We start from the raw sequence: 20,459 nt of genomic DNA on the forward strand, positions 1-20,459 counted from the left end.
TGATATTTTTGACAAGATGAAAGTTGTTTTAAACGGCCATATTTTTGAAGGACGAGTTTTCTGACCAACATTTTTAAAATGTGTTTTTTTCATTTTTTTTTTCAGAGCGCGGCATTATAATACTATTAGCCAATAATTGCTTCAACTGCAGGCGTTCTTAGTTTATTAATATCTTTATATTATGTTGTTTTCTTAAAAAGGGTATTACGGCGCTTGCAACACATTAAGGTCATATCAGCGCCAGTAAAAAGGAGGAAAATGGGATAATAAAACGTTTTAGAATTACAATTAAAGCATCAGAGAAAAGGTAAGTCAAAGGGGAATTGGTTCAAATAGGACAAAGGTGTAGATTCCAAGAGCACACTATCAAAGTACTTAGTTTGAGATCACCTAAAAGTCTCATCCAGATACAAGCACAGACTCCCCACTAAGAGGAATACACTCAAATATACATATATAAATACACACACACACACACACATATATATATATATATATATATATATATATATAATATATATATAATATATATATATATATATATATATAATATATATATATATGTATATATATAATGTAATGTTTTAAAGAATAGATAAATAAAATAAAATTCCCTTAATTCATCCAATAGGGGAAATTTGTCTCTATGGTCTTTTTCAAAAGAAGACTGAAATAACCCAGGCGTCAGCCGCAGTGCAGCGTCGCAAATTGAGCTAGGGCGAGGTGACTTGCTGAAGACAAACAACGCCTTTCTGATACAAAGCGAAGACTGTACCACTGAGCCACGCTGCCCCTTAATTTTGGGTTCATAAGCATCTATACTCGATGCTCCACGAATATTTTGGGAAGGTCATTCCATATCTGGTGTTGAAAAAGTTCTCCCAACGAAAATTGATTTATGATTGACTTGGTGATTTTTTTGTGCGTGGTCATTAATATTTCAGACAGTGCTACTGACATTCAGAACAGCATTGGAACTAGTAGGGTCCCCGAGGCCATTAGTGTTTCGGATCCGTGTAAAAGTTTAACTTTCTTTATAGGCCAAATAATCAGACAAAAAATAACATTTTTGTCCGATTGGAACTTGGATCTGACCTTTCGGGGGTCACATAGAGGTCAAACAAGGTGAAATTATGGTTAAATTCAGAACTCCCATAGTATCAAGAATGTTATGTTTAAGTTGTTCACTCTATTTTATTGTGCTTGAAGGTAGGAATTAAACCCTTTTAAGCAAGAATAATAGTTGTCGCATTTATATACCCTCTGGAATAGTCAGGGTGGCAGATATGAGTCGGGCCTGTTCAGGATAAACCCTGTGGTCTGGGTCCTGCCATGGAGCTACGATCTTGGCCTAGTAGAGAAAGCATTGTATTTTGACCTCAATTACCCGGAGACACATTTAGAACATTGCTTTTTAAAATATTCTTTTCCTGATCCTAGAATCAATTCAACCCACTCCCTTTTAATTACTTTACTGAGTGTTGTGTTGTAGAGACATTTGTTTGGAGTCTTATTTCGGTTTTATTTCCTTTCGCAAATTAGTTAAAAATCATTTTTAAAGAAAATTGCTTATCCAAAGCCTTCTCTCTACCCTCTAGTTAGGCTTCGTTTTGATATTACATTGTCTATTATTCCTTCATAAATGGAATAAATGATGCCATCTTAACTCACTCAATCCTAGAGATTTTTGATACTTTTCAAAATTGGAAAAAAAGAATTTAAAATGAGCATGTACAAAGATAGTTTTATTCATCTACCATTAATGTCTAAAAACTAAAAACATTAGCTTTGATACTACGCCTATAATTTGTCTCAGAAAAATGTAAAAAATTGGCACAGGGTAAAAGTAACCCGGATAAACTACAGATATAGTCGGTGTTAGGGTTGTGTGAGTGAATCAAGAACAAAATGATGCCAAATCTACAGATTGCTATCTTTATCATCGATCGATCTTTTTGTCGACGCTCAATGCCGTCTTGAGTAAATTACTGGACAAAAAATTTGTCAGTGGATACAACGCCTTTTTTGTTGTTGTTGTCGCCATCATCGGGTTGCTGTTGTAACAGATGAAATTAAATTGATTGTGTAATTAAATTGATTGCTTTTTCCAAGCTGACGTTTATTGAATCAATTTCCCTCATGATATATCAGCAGCAGGTTGACAAATATAATGATTTTGAATAATCTCATTGTCGTGTTATAAGATATAGAGCTACATGTCTTTTCATGTAATTTCTAATTGAGAAAAAAATCCTTTGTAAACTAATTTTGTTTTATGTTTAAAAGTTGACCTACGTTAACATGGTACAAAATAATTACTAGAGACTAAGACCTATCCACCCTTTTTAAAGATAAATTAGGGAAGTTTCGAAACGCAGCTCCCTGGATTGATGATTCCCAATGATTACAATGAGCGGCTATGTGGTCTAGTGGTATGACACTCACTTTCGGGTCGGAAGGTCCTGGGTTCGGCGCATAGTTGAGTCTTTGGAAAAGTCTCTTTACTCATATTCTCTCACCGTACTCAGGCATAAAATGAGTACCTGGCCGTTAACAGCGTGGTCTCTGTCAGAAAAAAATTGTAATATCGCCTAAAAGGCGTCATGTTTCGTTCTTCATGTTACGTGTTGCTGTTGGTCAGGAATCCTTGTCAAGCGCTTTGAGCACATTTAGTGGATATTGCGCTATATAAAAGCTCACGTATTTTAAAAATGAGAATAATATATTCTGCTATTAGCCCGTTCCGTCCAACTGACTTTTTATTTCCAGGCAACAAAAAAGTTTGTACATTCCTTATTTCTTATTGTGCTACTTACAAAGAAACATGTCTCATATTTTCAAAATGCCGAAACAATGCAAATATGTGGAACTTGTAACCAACCACTACGACCCCGAACATCTGATTGGAGGCGGATTTTTAAAAATCCCATTCCCAAAGCCCATAAAGGTAACATGACCAGCGTTACAGAAAAAAATGTGAGCGGATAAATGGTGTTTGGAAGTGTCAGATGAAAACAGAATAAATATATCACGATGTCAGAGCCTAACTCGGGGCCCAACAAAAACGGCACCCTCCGCCTGGCTGAGAGAGATAGATAGATAGATAGATAGATAGATAGATAGATAGAGAGAGAGAGAGAGAAAGAGAAAGAGAAAGAGAGAGAGAGAGATGGGTGGATGGATGTATGGGTGGGCGGATGGATAGATGGTTGGATAGAGAGATAGTTGGATAGGGAGATAGATAGATAGATAGATAGATAGATAGATAGATAGATAGATAGATAGATAGATAGACGGATAGAAAGATAGATAGATTGATAGATAGATAGATAGATAGATAGATAGACGGATAGAAAGATAGATAGATAGATAGATAGATAGATGGATAGGTAGATAGATAGATAGACGGATAGAAAGATAGATAGATCAGCGAGTAGTCGCACTTGCCACTGAGCCATCCAGCCACGCGAGTTTGGCTCGACACCGTGATGTTTTGACTTCACCTTATCCAATATTTCTAATCATTGATCAAAAGTGTTTGAGATGGATTTTTCTTTGCGGTCGCTCGACACGTAGCTAGCCCTAGTACATGTCAGCAGTTGAATAGGTCAATCCCGCAAAGTGAAGTAATAACATTCAGACCTACTGATTAGGGAATTGCATCTCGACACCTGATGTCACTATGCACTTTTTCAATCGCCTATGTTAAAATTGTGAGTGATGCTCAAGATCCATGGGGTATCGGGTGAGAGGCAAGTATGTACTTAAATTGGCTAAAGGTCGTTGGTTCAAAAATCGAGTAAAGACAGAACCATTAAAATGCTCATTCGACTTATTGTAATTATTATTATTGTAATCTTATTCAGTTAGAATCTCACAGTTCTTTCTTGTAAAAGAATAACAAGTTTGATCAATCATAACTGCTATCGTGAAATAAAAAATAATCTGCTTGTTTCTATAGAAATACATCTCACAATGTTGCGACGATGACCAAAAGAAAGTGAACCAAATGTGTTCTAAAAATAGTTGCATCTATGAATTAGTATGTTTCTTTTTCTTGATCATTACTCAATACGACTCACATAACTTTTTTTTTACCATCGCCACATTTTTGGCGTAATTCTTTACGTTGAAGCGTAGTCTTCAATAATGCATAGCCTGACACTATCCCAAATATTACATCATAATATACGGCTACGATCACGATAAGAAAGGAAAAGTAGTAATTATAAGTTGTGCTTCAAGAAATAAATGATTCATTTGGTTGAAGAATTGAATATAACTTATTGCTAACTTTCTTTTAATAATCATTATCATGTATTGTGTATATTGTTGTAATTTTTCGAGCATTGCGGCTATGCGTTAATGAATGTGACTGCTACTATTAAGAAGAAATAATAGTAATGGTAGTAGTCGCAGTAGAGTTAGTAAATGCAATACTACTATAATTACCACTACTGCTACTACGACTACTACCACAACTACTACCACCACCACCACTACCACTACTACTACGACAACTATTACTACTGCTATGACCACTACTACTACTACTAATACTACTACTAATACCACATCCACTACCACCACTACCACCACCACTACTCTACTACCACTACCACCGCTAGTACTACTTGTAGTAGTCATAGTGGTGGTAGTAGCAGTAGTAGTAGTAATAGTAGTCGTAATATTTGTTGTTGTAGTTGTTATTCTGCATTTGCTGTCATTGTAGTCGTCGTCATCATCATCATTGTGCAGCTTTATGGTCAAGTTATATCACAATCACATTCGGACCTTAGGTACTTAGTTTGAATCCCACTCTAGGGGGGGGGGGGGGGGGTTGAGTACTTGATAATGGGTCTTACTTCACATTCTCTCACCATAGTCAGTGTAAATTGAATAGCTTGACTGTAACAGCATTGTCTCTGTGGATAAATAACTATAATATTACAGTATTCGCCGGATTCTCGCACGGTCTGCGGGGAAGCCAAAAAGCGTGCTAGAATCCGAGCGTACTGAATTCCGATGTTCATGGTAGGTATCGACTTATTATGTTGATAAGAGTCTGTCACCCACCTCCTGGGTGCCGTATTGCATAGTGTGCTGGAATTCGGCGTACTGGAATCCAGTAACTAATTTTGAAGGACGAGTTTTCTGGCCAAATGTTCAAATATGTTTTTTTTCCAGAGTACGACAGTACTGTATCATCTTACATACGCCATGTCTCTATATTATTATAATAGGATGTAAATAATTGCTGTTGACCCTTGATCCCTGTAAAGCTCCGAGAGCACGTTTAGTGGAAATTGCGCAAGACAAAAGTTCAAGTTCAAGTTAAAATTTACGGCCACCATCGCCATAATCATTAAAAAAATATTTCATTATTGTTACGGCAATGATGTTGATGATCATGACGGTGACGAGAAAGGAGGCCTAGAGGATATGAAGGGTGAAGTTGCGAGGGGGAGGAATGATATGACAATAATGAAGATGAATACGACGATGGTGATGACAACGATAGTGATGATGCTGATGATGAAGATGATGATTATGATGATGATGATGATGATGATGATGATGATGATGATGATGATGATCATGATCATGATGATGATAGAGAACAATAGCCTTTTAAAACAACGAAGCAGATGCATCAGAAAATAGAAAATCTTACATTTGATTTAAAGGACTAGGAAAACAGTAAAACGCCCTATCATTGAGTTCACACATAGTAGACCCACATTCAGACATAACCATACATATCTACATACATCAAACACATTCAATTAATCTAGGACACATCCAAACGCATATTATTATACAAATTGCCACACTCACTCACTCTAAGACATATCAATACACGCATACATTGACAAATTATTCACTCGCACTCATTTCACACTCCGCGGGAACATATTTGCGTCGCGTACCTGCATACACACATGCGACTCCAAAATAGTACGGTTCTCATGTGCACCTATTTCCCAACAATAAATGCTGTGTTTGGACGCATGATATCTGTTATACCTACTAATTAAGGGGCGGTTTGGGTCTTTTCAAAAAAAAATTAATTACCAATATTGGGCGGTTTTAATCATTTTGTATCGTCATTATAGGTTAAAAAACAACATTTATGGTGACAATTTTTAATTATCTGTGTTGATACCCATTTTGCGACCTAATTTGGGGGTCTGACATAAAAAAATATAACAATCTTGTGGCAAACGTTCCACAAAAACTAATGAAGGAATGGCCTCCATATACTTCCCTCTTGTTAACATTGTACTATAGTGTGTCACCATAGAGAGATTTTACGGCTTTAGCTTATGGAGTTTTTATTAGAGCATTACAAAGTTGAGAATCAAAATGTTATGACAAGATTGATGCTAAAAATTCAGAATTAGCATTATAATTCAAAATTCACATATCTTATTAAAAAAATATCTCTATGGTGACAGATTACATTATCTCTGTGATAACTGTGGGCATTTTCAGACAATTTCATTGAATAGATTCTGAGAAACGTTTGACACAGTTTCCCATACCCTTAGAAATATGACATTTTGAGAAAATAGCAAAATAACTTCCCGTTTTTCACACTTTTCTTACTACCTGTCCTATTTTCGACTGTTTTTTTCGTGCCTGTATAGTCTTCTTTAAGAATTTGGACTATATTGTTTCTAAGATAATAAAATATCAATTTCCACCAAAATCTCAAAATCAATTTTTCGAAGGATTTTCCTTATAATTAGACCCAAACCGCCCCTTAAGTCAAACCATACAATAGGCAATGATATGGGAATATGTTATAGCAGCTAGTAACGCCATGAATACACCTTTCACCTCATCTGACATAAGACCAACCATTTAAGTTCACACATGGGCTTTATATACCGCAATATCCGCTAAACGTGCTCAAAGCGCTTTACTAACAACAACGTAAAACATGTAGGAAAAGGCATGCCTCTTGTTAGGCGATATTAATTTTTTTCGGCCAGGTACTCATGGTGAGAGAATGTGAACAAAGACCCGTTTCCAAGGACTCAACTATGAACCGTCCAAAGGGACACTCGAACTTCTTTGTATTTGTGACTTGCTATTGACTTGTAACACACCTTTAAAAAGGTAACCAAGCCAAGAAGTAAAAGTTGAGCTTTTATATAGAGCATTATCCACTAAACGTGCTCAAACACTTTACAAGGGGTCCTTGGCCAACAGCAACATTTAACATTCATGTAGGACGGACATGACGCCAGTTAGGCGATAATACAATTTTCTCGGACAGAGACAACGCTGTTTTACTGCCAGGTACTCATTTTACACCCGAGTACGGTGAGAGAATGTGAGTAAAAAGCCTATTCCAAGGACCTAACTATGCACCGACCGAGGTTCGAACCCAGGACATTCCGATCCGAAAGCGGGTGTCATACCACTAGACCACATAGCCGCACAAGAAGTAGTAATATAGTATCATAAAGACCAAGACATTAACCCCGTCCAACAGAACAAAACAAAAAGGAAAAGGACCAAAAAAAGCGACTCAATCTTTACAGTTTTCAACAAATTAATTCACAAGCACGTGTGTAAGTCAAACAATCGTTACCTTAATCACTATGGAATTCTTATAGTTTTGCGTTTTAAATTCTCAAGGAATAACCAACTTGTCAAGAAGTTATTGAAACTCATAGAAGTTACGGCCTTCGTAAATGCTTCCAAAAACGTAGGTTCCGTGTTTCGCTGTTCTGCTCATTCAGCAGTAGCGGGGTCTTTTTAGATTTGATGTAAGTAAAGACGATATGGAAAAGGAAGAGTTTACCTATCGATTTTTGATTTTCGTTAACCATATACAATGTCTTGAATAAGTCAATTTTCTAAATCTTTCAAGAAAAGGGTATGTACAATGCTATTGAAAGAAGATTTACAAAAAATCTCCTAGTCAAGGGAATATGTATTAGATTTTCAGGCATCTTAAGAATGCATTGCGTGTATGTTCACTTGTAAATAGATAAGTACAAGTCGCAAGCGCCCGTTTAATAGAGATAATTCTTTACCGATTCAGGAAAGATTTTGATAGGGTTTTCTCCCCGGATTTGAAAAGAAAAAAACAGACCCGTTTTAATAAATTGGAGACTATGGGAACATTAAATTTATTAATTGTAATTTTATAAATGCAAAATGTAACATAATCCAAGAGATGTGTAAAGAGTAACAAGGCATATTATGACAAAATAAATCAAAGGCCAAAAGAGTTCGGTGTCATTAACGTCAATTGAATTTGGGGATATTCTGAAACTTTAATTAACGCTTCATCCAGTATGATATTTTATCAAATTGAGCTCTTAACAATAACAAATGGAAAAATTCAATTAAAAATTCCAAATTTTAGACACAGCAAACCAGTTTTCAATTCCCTGATGGATATTCCTGGGCGTTTGTAGATTCAAATCCATTTATAGTGACTGAGATTTAAATAATAAACAAAATAATATGAGATTCTCTTTATTCACGCCAAAGAGGAAATTTGTCTTTAGAGTCCATTCCAAATGAAAACTAGAATAACCGAGGCGTAAGCCGCAGTGTTGCACCGCGATGTGAGCTGGGTTGAGATGATTTGCTTTAGGCCATCTAGCGCGCTGGGTAGTCGAACTCGATACCTTCTATGTATAAAACAAAGGACACAGCACTTTGCCACGCTGCCCATAGTTTTGGTATAACTTCAAGGCTATAATATACCCGGAATCGTCAAAATGGGCAGTGAGTTAAAATGAGAAAAGCAATATTTTTCGTAGCAGCATTCTAATATAAAACGGTAATTACAACGGAAAATTTACTTGTCACTCTCTTTTGACACATCGTTTTTGGAGACATCTGGAACGAAGAAGAGTGTTAGAATCACTGAGATCATCGTCACGAATGACACACAGGCAAATGGTCCTAACCATCCAAATTGATCTTGAAGTATTTTGAAAAGCGGAGCTATGATAAAACCAAGCACAATACGGGGTATTTTAATCAAGTACCACATTTTAATAAATCTATTTTCTCCAAAATAGGATACGGTGGCAAGGAGAAAAGTGGGATAAATTATATTGGCGCCAGTGGCGGCTAAAATCATGGCAAAAAAATACAGGTACACATTCACAGCAGGAGCGAAAAACACGAGCATTGTCGTAATACTTATGAAAGTGTACATCGAAATCAAACATGTCTTGATATGAAACTTGTCCAGGATAAAACCATAGAAAAGTCGTCCGACTCCTCCCACAAATGGATATAGAGTTCCCAGAATCGTGAGTAGATGATCATTCTTTGTGTAGAGAAGACCATATGTCTTATACGATCCGAACAAAAGCACAAGAGGGAAAATGCCGATGCCAAAAGAAAAGCTTATCACATGAAAGGTTATGCTTTTTAAAGTCTGCAATGTGGTAAGTTCTTTTTCTATTGTAATGTCATCGTGGTTCTCCGCAGAGCAAAAATCATCGTCTTCACTCGTATCTGACAAAGCAACGAAGTCAGAACAAGAAGTTTTTTCAGACTGGGCACCCTCTGATTTCAAAACCTCTGGTTCCACCATATCGTTCATTTCAATATCAGATGATTTACCATGGTCTTTTTGGGGGGTCGTTGTTAATGGTTGGTAGTCACCCAGCATTTTGGGAGACTCCGCTGTTTTCTGCTTATAACTGTGCAAAGATGAACGAGTACTATAGCACAATAAACAGAAACCAGAACACATGCAAACTAAATATGATATCCCTAAGATAATGATTAAGGAAGGCACTTTATCAAACAAGTCTTTCTCGTTGAAAAGCATCATGTGATCTACCATCAAATTGGGGGATAGGTTTTCAGGGTTCATATAAAATCCGACAAATAAATTAATAAAAGTAACTCCAAAGTTTAATGCAGAGCATGCGATTGAAATATATTTTCCCTTGGACGGACCTGACAATTCAGAGATGATTTTAATAATCAAAGGATTAGAGAACCCATTAGAAAAGCCTATGTTTCCTAGAGCTATGAACACCATTGTGGAATAACCGTACTTCAATGCGAAATACATAGATAAGAACGAGAAGTTGGAGAAAAGTATCTTTGTGAAAATAAGTTTTTTCCGTCCTATACAACTTGGCAAATTCCCAACAATTATTGATCCTAGACAACCTCCAAGCAGCACTGAAGAAAGGGCCCAATTGGACGCCACCGAGATATTACCATGCCTAAAGTAAAAGTACGATGTCACATAGGTGAGCATATTTCCCCAGACGATGGAAACTTGTTCAGGAATAAACATCATGATGACACCTGTGAGCCCCAGCCATCTGGTGTAATCATGTGTGGTGGGTTTTGGCATTTTACTTTTCATCGTGCTTTCAGCTTGATCCAAGAGTAAAGAAAATAGTCTGAGCTCCTTAACATAACGGCGTATCTGAGGAGACGAAGTACAAGAGGATTATATCAAAATTGCCAATTGTTGGCCAATGTCTTGATGGTTTGAGAATTAATTCAAATTGTGGTATCATACATGTTTAACAACATTTCGTTATTTCAAAAACATAGTAACGTTTGTCTTTATTTTACAATAATAATAATGATAATGATCAGAATAATAATAATAATGAAAATAATAATGAAAATACTACTAATAATAATGATACTACTACTACTACTACTACTACTACTACTACTACTACTACTACTACTACTACTACTACTACTACTACTACTACTACTAATAATAATAATAATAATAATACTTTATTGCATCCCAAAAAGGAAATTTTTTGTACAGACGTGTTATAATTTACATAATAAGATAAAAATACAATGGAAATAGGATGTATAATATATGAAAAAGGAGTAGCTCCATTACCAGAGCTGCGCTTTATAATATGAATAATTTCAACACTGTAAAATAGTCAAAACTGTCACTATAAATTAAAAATTGAAAAGATTGCAAAACAAATAAATTAATAATTTAATATTTACATTTTTTGAAACTAAAAATGCGAAATAATTGTATAAAATGATTATTGCTTGTTGTTATAAAGCCTAATACTGGACGGCAGAAATGATTTTCGGTGTCTCTCTGTTTTCGTTGAAATAGAGAAAGGGCGACCACTTCTTTCTGACATAATAACTGATGGTCTTAGTGGATGATACTGGTCATTTAATATTTTAGTTATTTTATTTATACAAAATTTCTCGTATAAAAGATCTACATCGTCAACATCATTTATATAGCGTTTAATAGATTTTTTAATATTTGAATTTATTTTGTTCCTTTCCACTGCTAAGCAATTGCCTCCCCAAGCTGTTATACAAAATGACAAAACACTTTCGATTACTGCTCTATAAAATAATGTGCAGAGGGTTTTATCTATTCTAAACTGAGAGAGTTTTGATAAAAAATATGTACGTCTGCACATCTTATGCCTAATTATTTTCAAGTGTTCATCCCACTTGAGCCTGTCATCAATTGTTACACCAAGGTATTTGTAGTGAGGAACTCGCTGGACGAATTGGTCCTTTAATTTTAACGGTTCTATCGGTTCCTTCACTCTCCTAAAGTCAATCACTAGCTCCTTTGTCTTGCTTATGTTAAGCTCTAGGTGGTGGGCATCACACCAAGACACAAATCTATCAATTTCTTGCCTATAAGCCACTTCGTTGCCATTTGTTATGAGGCCTTGAAGAGCGGTGTCATCTGCAAACTTTATCAAAGGTACACTCAGGTTTTGACTTCTACAGTCATTCGTGTATATTGTGAATAATACAGGGGACAATACACAACCTTGAGGAGCACCAGTATTTGTAGTTATACAGGAAGATATATTTTGTCCTAATTGAACATATTGTGCTCTCTCCGTAAGAAATTCGAGCACCCAAGCAATTATATACTTGTTTAGATTCAGACTAGTCAATAATAATAATAATAATAATAAAAATACTACAATAACAATTTTTCTTACCTTTTTAGGGCTGGTTAAAGATGAGAAATAAATGGCAACATTTATGTCACTAGCTATCTGCTCCACTGGTAACAAACCAACGCTCCATCAAAATGTGAAAATCCTGTAACAGTCAACTAACGCACCTGTTACCACTAATATAATTATTATTCTGAAACAATTCATTAACATGTTAACTCTTTCTGCTATGTCCTATAATGTGCGCCTAGAGCTATAATATGGAACCGGCGCTATAGAAACTAATTTTAAGGATTATTTTTTATTGTTATTACCACTATTATAGTGAATTCTATTGTTACACCAATCGTGCCTGCGCATCTCTCTGACAAAACCACAAGCATTATTTAAACAAAGGCCCCGTAACTAACAGAATTGAAATTCCAACGCATAACTTTGAAATTGGATTCAGTAGTCTGATGTCACGCCACCCGGCAACGGCGGCCATCCTGGTTCTAAACAAAGAAAATCATGACTTTTTATTCTTCATGCTGGCTAGAACTTTTCATATGCCTTGTGATCAGAATGTGTAAAAGTCAAAACATGATCAAATTTATGTTTTTTTCCCCTCTGGATACGCTTTTATGCTCGCCGGAGAAATATTTCATACGGGCGTCCGCCGTTGTTCCGATAGTTTAGAGCCAGTGTTACTAAGTTACCATGCGTCATTAGGAAGGAAGTGACGTTACGACTGTTGAAGAGTCTTGATCATGAAAGCTATAAACCCATTTACTATAGTCAGATTTTTTTTTTATTAATGGCGCGTGTTTTTCTGTTTTTTTTCTCAGCAGTCCCTCTATCAAAAGTTGTAAAAATTTGTGTCAACCTTTGAATCAACTTTTCTTAACTGAATATAGATTTTGGGCCTTGTTGATGCCATATCAAAATAGTTTTCTTCTTTGAGACCTATAAAAAATTACCTTAAAACCGCTGTTATAAAATTCGAGATTATAAAGTAAAAAATATAAACACAAAGTATGAGAGGAATTCATCATTAAAAAAAAAAATCTTGTGTTGACACGCAGTTCCGCCTAGTGATTATGAGTTCACGTCTTACTTGTTTCCGAATAAAAACAATTCGCTTTAACTGCTAAAATTTACAACTGATGTAGTTGGCCTTAAATTTTGAATTTAGGATTTATTGCTTATTATCTTATGTTACCGATGTGAAATCTTTAGTTTTAAATCATTTGAAATACTGATTATAATATAATGTAATGAATTTATTAGAGCATCGGAATCCACAATAAAAGTAATTGGAGGGATTATAAAAACATGCGGGACTAATCAAACCTCGTTTTATTTGGTATTGTGAGCACCACTATACTGTCGTACTATGAAAAAACACACTTTATAATTCTTTGCCAGAAAACTTGTCATTCATATATTGCTCGATTAAAATGACCCTCCTCATTAAAAAAAAAAATCCCAGTGTAACCAAGGCGTTCAAGGAAGTCTTGAAGTACCAGGTTTGATATTTTTGACAAGATGAAAGTTGTTTTCAATGGCCATATTTTTGAAGGACGAGTTTTCTGACCAACATTTTTAAAATGTGTTTTTTTCATTTTTTTTCAGAGCGCGGCATTATAATATTATTAGCCAATAATTGCTTCAACTGCAGGCGTTCCTTGTTTATTAATATCTTTATATTATGTTGTTTTTTTTTAAAAAGGGTTTTACGGCGCTTGCAACACATTAAGGTCATATCAGCGCCAGTAAAAAGGAGGAAAATGGGATAATAAAACGTTTTAGAATTACAATTAAAGCATCAAAGAAAAGGTAAGTCAAAGGGGAATTGGTTCAAATAGGACAAAGGTGTAGATTCCAAGAGCACACTATCAAAGTACTTAGTTTGAGATCACCTAAAAGTCTCATCCAGATACAAGCACAGACTCCCCACTAAGAGGAATACACTCAAATATACATATATAAATACACACACACACACACACACACACACACAGGTATATATATATATATATATATGTATATATATAATGTGATGTTTTAAAGAATAGATAAATAAAATAAAATTCCATTTATTCATCCAATAGGGGAAATTTGTCTCTATGGTCTTTTTCAAAAGAAGACTGAAATAACACAGGCGTCAGCCGCAGTGTAGCGTCGCAAATTGAGCTAGGGCGAGGTGACTTGCTGAAGACAAACAACGCCTTTCTGATACAAAGCGAAGACTGTACCACTGAGCCACGCTGCCCCTTAATTTTGGGTTCATAAGCATCTATACTCGATGCTCCACGAATATTTTGGGAAGGTCATTCCATATCTGGTGTTGAAAAAGTTCTCCCAACGAAAATTGATTTATGATTGACTTGGTGATTTTTTTGTGCGTGGTCATTAATATTTCAGACAGTGCTACTGACATTCTGAACAGCATTGGAACTAGTAGGGTCCCCGAGGCCATTAGTGTTTCGGATCCGTGTAAAAGTTTAACTTTCTTTATAGGCCAAATAATCAGACAAAAAATAACATTTTTGTCCGATTGGAACTTGGATCTGACCTTTCGGGGGTCACATAGAGGTCAAACAAGGTGAAATTATGGTTAAATTCAGAACTCCCATTGTATCAAGAATGTTATGTTTAAGTTGTTCACTCTATTTTATTGTGCTTGAAGGTAGGAATTAAACCCTTTTAAGCAAGAATAATAGTTGTCGCATTTATATACCCTCTGGAATAGTCAGGGTGGCAGATATGAGTCGGGCCTGTTCAGGATAAACCCTGTGGTCTGGGTCCTGCCATGGAGCTACGATCTTGGCCTAGTAGAGAAAGCATTGTATTTTGACCTCAATTACCCGGAGACACATTTAGAACATTGCTTTTTAAAATATTCTTTTCCTGATCCTAGAATCAATTCAACCCACTCCCTTTTAATTACTTTACTGAGTGTTGTGTTGTAGAGACATTTGTTTGGAGTCTTATTTCGGTTTTATTCCTTTCGCAAATTAGTTAAAAATCATTTTTAAAGAAACTTGTTTATCCAAAGCCTTCTTCTCTTTACCCTATAGTTAGGCTTCGTTTTGATATTACATTGTCTATTATTCATTCATAAATGGAATAAATGACGCCATCTTAACTCACTCAATCCTAGAGATTTTTGATACTTTTCAAAATTGGAAAAAATGTATTTAAAATGAGCATGTACAAAGATAGTTTTATTCATCTACCATTAATATCTAAAAACTAAAAACATTAGCTTTGATACTACGCCTATAATTTGTCTCAGAAAAATGTAAAAAATTGGCATATCTAGGGTAAAAGTAACCCGGATAAACTACAGATATAGTCGGTGTTAGGGTTGTGTGAGTTAATCAAGAACAAAATGATGCCAAATCTACAGATTGCTATCTTTATCATCGATCGATTTTTTTTTGTCGACGCTCAATGCCGTCTTGAGTAAATTACTGGACAAAAAAATTGTCAATGCCTTTTTTGTTGTTGTTGTCATCATCGGGTTGCTGTTGTTACAGATGAAATTAAATTGATTGTGTAATTAAATTGATTGCTTTTTCCAAGCTGACGTTTATTGAATCAGTTTCCCTCATGATATATTAGCAGCAGGTTGAAAAATATAATGATTTTGAATAATTTCATTGACGTGTTATAAGATATAGAGCTACATGTCTTTTCATGTAATTTCTAATTGAGAACAAAAATCCTTTGTAAACTAATTTTGTTTTATGTTTAAAAGTTGACCTACGATAACATGGTACAAAATAATTACTAGAGACTAAGACCTATCCACCCTTTTTAAAGATAAATTAGGGAAGTTTCGAAACGCAGCTCCCTGGATTGATGATTCCCAATGATTACAATGAGCGGCTATGTGGTCTAGTGGCATGACACTCACTTTCGGATCGGAAGGTCTTTGGAAAAGTCTCTTTACTCACATTCTCTCACTGTACTCAGGCATAAAATGAGTACCTGGCCGTTAACAGCGTTGTCTCTGTTAGAAAAAAATTGTAATATCGCCTAACAGGCGTCATGTTTCGTTCTACATGTTACGTGTTGCTGTTGGTCAGGGATCCCTTGTCAAGCGCTTTGAGGCCATTTAGTGGATATAAAAGCTCACGTTTTAAAAAAAAAATCAGAATGATATACTCTGCCATTAGCCTGTTCCGTCCAACTGACTTTTTATTTCCAGGCAACAAAAAACTTTGTACATTCCTTATTTCTTATTGTGCTACTTACAAAGAAAAATGTCTCATATTTTCAAAATGCCGAAACAATGCAAATATGTGGAACTTGTAACCAACCACTACGACCCCGAACGTCTGATTGGAGGAGGATTTTTAATAATCACATTCCCAAAGCCCATAAAGGTAACATGACCAGTGTTACAGAAAAAAAAATTGGAGCGGATATATGGTGTTTTGAAGTGTCAGATGAAAACAGAATAAATATATCACGATGTCAGAGCCAAACTCGGGGCCAAACTCGGGGCCCAACAAAAACGGCACCTTCCGCCTGGCTGAGAGAGATAGATAGATAGATAGATAGATAGATAGATAGATAGATAGATAGAGAGAAAGAGAGAGAGAGAGAAAGAGAAAGAGAGAGAGAGAAAGAGAGAGAGAGAGAGAGAGAGAGAGAGAGAGAAAGGGATGGGTGGACGGATGGATAGATGGTTGGATAGAGAGATAGGTGGATAGGGATATTGCTAACTTTCTTTTAATAATCATTAACATTTATTGTGTATATTGTTGTAATTTTTTGAGCATTGCGGCTATGCGTTAATGAATGTGACTACTACTATTAAGAAGAAATAATAGTAATGGTAGTAGTCGCAGTAGAGTTAGTAAATGCAATACTACTATAATTACCACTACTACTACCACGACTACTACCACTACTGCTACTACGACTACTACCACAACTACTACCGAACCACCACTACCACTACTACTACGACAACTATTACTACTGCTATGACCACTACTACTGCTACTATTACTACTACTAATACCACCACCACTATCACCACTACCACCACCACTACTCTACTACCACTACCACCGCTACTACTACTTATAGTAGTCGTAGTGGTAGTAGCAGCAGTAGTAGTAAGAGTAGTCGTAATATTTGTTGTTGTAGTTGTTATTCTGCAGTTGCTGTCATTGTAGTCGTCGTCATCATCATCATTGTGCAGCTTTGTGGTCAAGTTATATGACACTCACATTCGGACCTTAGGTACTTAGTTTGAATCCCACTCTAGGGGGGGGGGGGTTGAGGACTTGATAATGGGTTTTACTTCACATTCTCTCACCATAGTCAGTGTAAATTGAATAGCTTGACTGTAACAGCATTGTCTCTGTGGATAAATAACTATAATATTACAGTATTCGCCGGATTCTCGCACGGTCTGCGGGGAAGCCAAAAAGCGTGCTAGAATCCGAGCGTACTGAATTCCGATGTTCATGGTAGGTATCGACTTATTATGTTGATAAGAGTCTGTCACCCACCTCCTGGGTGCCGTATTGCATAGTGTGCTGGAATTCGGCGTACTGGAATCCAGTGACTACTTATTTGAAGGACGAGTTTTGTGGCCAAATGTTCAAATATGGTTTTTTTCCAGAGTACGACAGTACTGTATCATCTTACATACGCCATGTCTCTATATTATTATAATAGGATGTAAATAATTGCTGTTGGCCCTTGATCCCTGTAAAGCTCCGAGAGCACGTTCAGTGGAAATTGCGCAAGACAAAAGTTCAAGTTCAAGTTAAAATTTACGGCCACCATCGCCATAATCATTAAAAAAATATTTAATTATTGTTACGGCAATGATGTTGATGATCATGACGGTGACGAGAAAGGAGGCCTAGAGGATATGAAGGGTGAAGTTGCGAGGGGGAGGAATGATATGACAATAATGAAGATGAATACGACGATGGTGATGACAACGATAGTGATGATGCTGATGATGAAGATGATGATTATGATGATGATGATGATGATGATGATGATGATGATGAAGATGATGATGATGATGATGATGATTATGATGATGATGATGATGATGATGATGATGATGATGATGATGATGATGATGATAGAGAACAATAGCCTTTTTAAAACAACGAAGCAGATGCACCAGAAAATAGAAAATATTACATTTGATTTAAAGGACTAGGAAAACAGTAAAACGCCCTATCATTGAGTTCACACATAGTAGACCCACATTCAGACATAACCATACATATCTACATACATCAAACACATTCAATTAATCTAGGACACATCCAAACGCATAATATTATACAAATTGCCACACTCACTCACTCTAAGACATATCAATACACGCATACATTGACAAATTATTCACTCGCACTCATTTCACACTCCGCGGGAACATATTTGCGTCGCGTACCTGCATACACACATGCGACTCCAAAATAGTACGGTTCTCATGTGCACCTATTTCCCAACAATAAATGCTGTGTTTGGACGCATGATATCTGTTATACCTACTAATTAAGGGGCGGTTTGGGTCTTTTCAAAAAAAAATTAATTACCAATATTGGGCGGTTTTAATCATTCTGTATCGTTATTATAGGTTAAAAAACAACATTTATGGTGACAATTTTTAATTATCTGTGTTGATACCCATTTTGCGACCTAATTTGGGGGTCTGACATAAAAAATATAACAATCTTGTGGCAAACGTTCCACAAAAACTAATGAAGGAATGGCCTCCATATTCTTCCCTCTTGTTAACATTGTACTATAGTGTGTCACCATAGAGAGATTTTACGGCTTTAGCTTATGGAATTTTTATTAGAGCATTACAAAGTTGAGAATCAAAATGTTATGACAAGATTGATGTTAAAATTTCAGAATTAGCATTATAATTCAAAATTCACATATCTTATCAAAAAATATCTCTATGGTGACAGAATACATTATCTCTGTGATAACTGTGGACATTTTCAGACAATTTCATTGAATAGATTCTGAGAAACGTTTGACAGAGTTTCCCATACCCTTAGAAATATGACATTTTGAGAAAATAGCAAAATAACTTCCCGTTTTTCACACTTTTCTTACTACCTGTACTATTTTCGACTGTTTTTTTTCGTGCCTGTATAGTCTTCTTTAAGAATTTGGACTATATTGTTTCTAAGATAATAAAATATCAATTTCCACCAAAATCTCAAAATCAATTTTTCGAAGAATTTTCCTAATAATTGGACCCAAACCGCCCCTTAAGTCAAACCATACAATAGGCAATGATATGGGAATATGTTATAGCAGCTAGTAACGCCATGAATACACCTTTCACCTCATCTGACATAAGACCAACCATTTAAGTTCACACATGGGCTTTTTATACCGCAATATCCGCTAAACGTGCTCAAAGCGCTTTACCAACAACAACGCAAAACATGTAGGAAAAGGCATGCCTCTTGTTAGGCGATATTAATTTTTTTCGGCCAGGTACTCATGGTGAGAGAATGTGAACAAAGACCCGTTTCCAAGGACTCAACTATGCACCGTCCAAAGGGAGATTCGAACTTCTTTGTATTTGTGACTTGCTATTGACTTGTAACACACCTTTAAAAAGGTAACCAAGCCAAGAAGTAAAAGTTGAGCTTTTATATAGAGCATTATCCACTAAACATGCTCAAACGCTTTACAAGGGGTCCTTGGCCAACAGCAACATTTAACATGTAGGACGGACATGACGCCAGTTAGGCGATATTACAATTTTCTCGGACAGAGACAACGCTTTTAACTGCCAGGTACTCATTTCACACCCGAGTACGGTGAGAGAATGTGAGTAAAAAGCCTATTCCAAGGACCTAACTATGCACCGACCGAGGTTCGAACCCAGGCCATTCCGATCCGAAAGCGGGTGTCATACCACTAGACCACATAGCCACACAAGAAGTAGTAATATAGTATCACAAAGACCAAGACATTAACCCAACAGAACAAAACAAAAGGAAACAAAGGAAAAGGACCAAAAAAAGCGACTCAATCTTTACAGTATTCAACAAATTAATTCACAAGCACGTGTGTAAGTCAAACAATCGTTACCTTAATCACTATGGAATTCTTGTAGTTTTGCGTTTTAAATTCTCAAGGAATAACCAACTTGTCAAGAAGTTATTGAAACTCATAGAAGTTACGGCCTTCGTAAATGCTTCCAAAAACGTAGGTTCCGTGTTTCGCTGTTCTGCTCATTCAGCAGTAGCGGGGTCTTTTTAGATTTGATGTAAGTAAAGACGATATGGAAAAGGAAGAGTTTACCTATCGATTTTTGATTTTCGTTGACCATATACAATGTCTTGAATAAGTCAATTTTCTAAATCTTTCAAGAAAAGGGTATGTACAATGCTATTGAAAGAAGATTTACAAAAAATCTCCTAGTCAAGGGAATATCTATTAGATTTTCAGGCATCTTAAGAATGCATTGCGTGTATGTTCACTTGTAAATAGATAAGTACAAGTCGCAAGCGCCCGTTTAAT

At 35.9% G+C, this 20,459-nt stretch overlaps 2 protein-coding genes across 3 annotated transcripts in view; one reads left to right on the forward strand and one right to left on the reverse strand.

Annotated features, from left to right (window-relative positions):
- Positions 1–20,459, forward strand: part of LOC144981017 (dnaJ homolog subfamily C member 3-like) — a 516,589-nt gene that overhangs the window by 246,259 nt on the left and 249,871 nt on the right. The gene's annotated exons all lie outside the window — the stretch shown is intronic.
- Positions 8,124–12,085, reverse strand: LOC144981014 (uncharacterized). The gene is made up of 2 exons (XM_078929079.1): positions 11,976–12,085; positions 8,124–10,432 (listed from the first exon to the last, which is right to left on the reverse strand). Exon 2 carries the CDS (start codon positions 10,367–10,369, stop codon positions 8,828–8,830), a length of 1,542 nt encoding a protein of 513 aa, XP_078785205.1. The 5' UTR covers positions 10,370–10,432; positions 11,976–12,085; the 3' UTR covers positions 8,124–8,827.

The sequence above is a fragment of the Berghia stephanieae genome, chromosome 10 (assembly GCF_034508935.2).
Source record: "Berghia stephanieae isolate SIO BIC M18660-M18661 chromosome 10, UCSD_Bste_1.3, whole genome shotgun sequence".
NCBI lineage: Eukaryota > Metazoa > Mollusca > Gastropoda > Nudibranchia > Aeolidiidae > Berghia > Berghia stephanieae.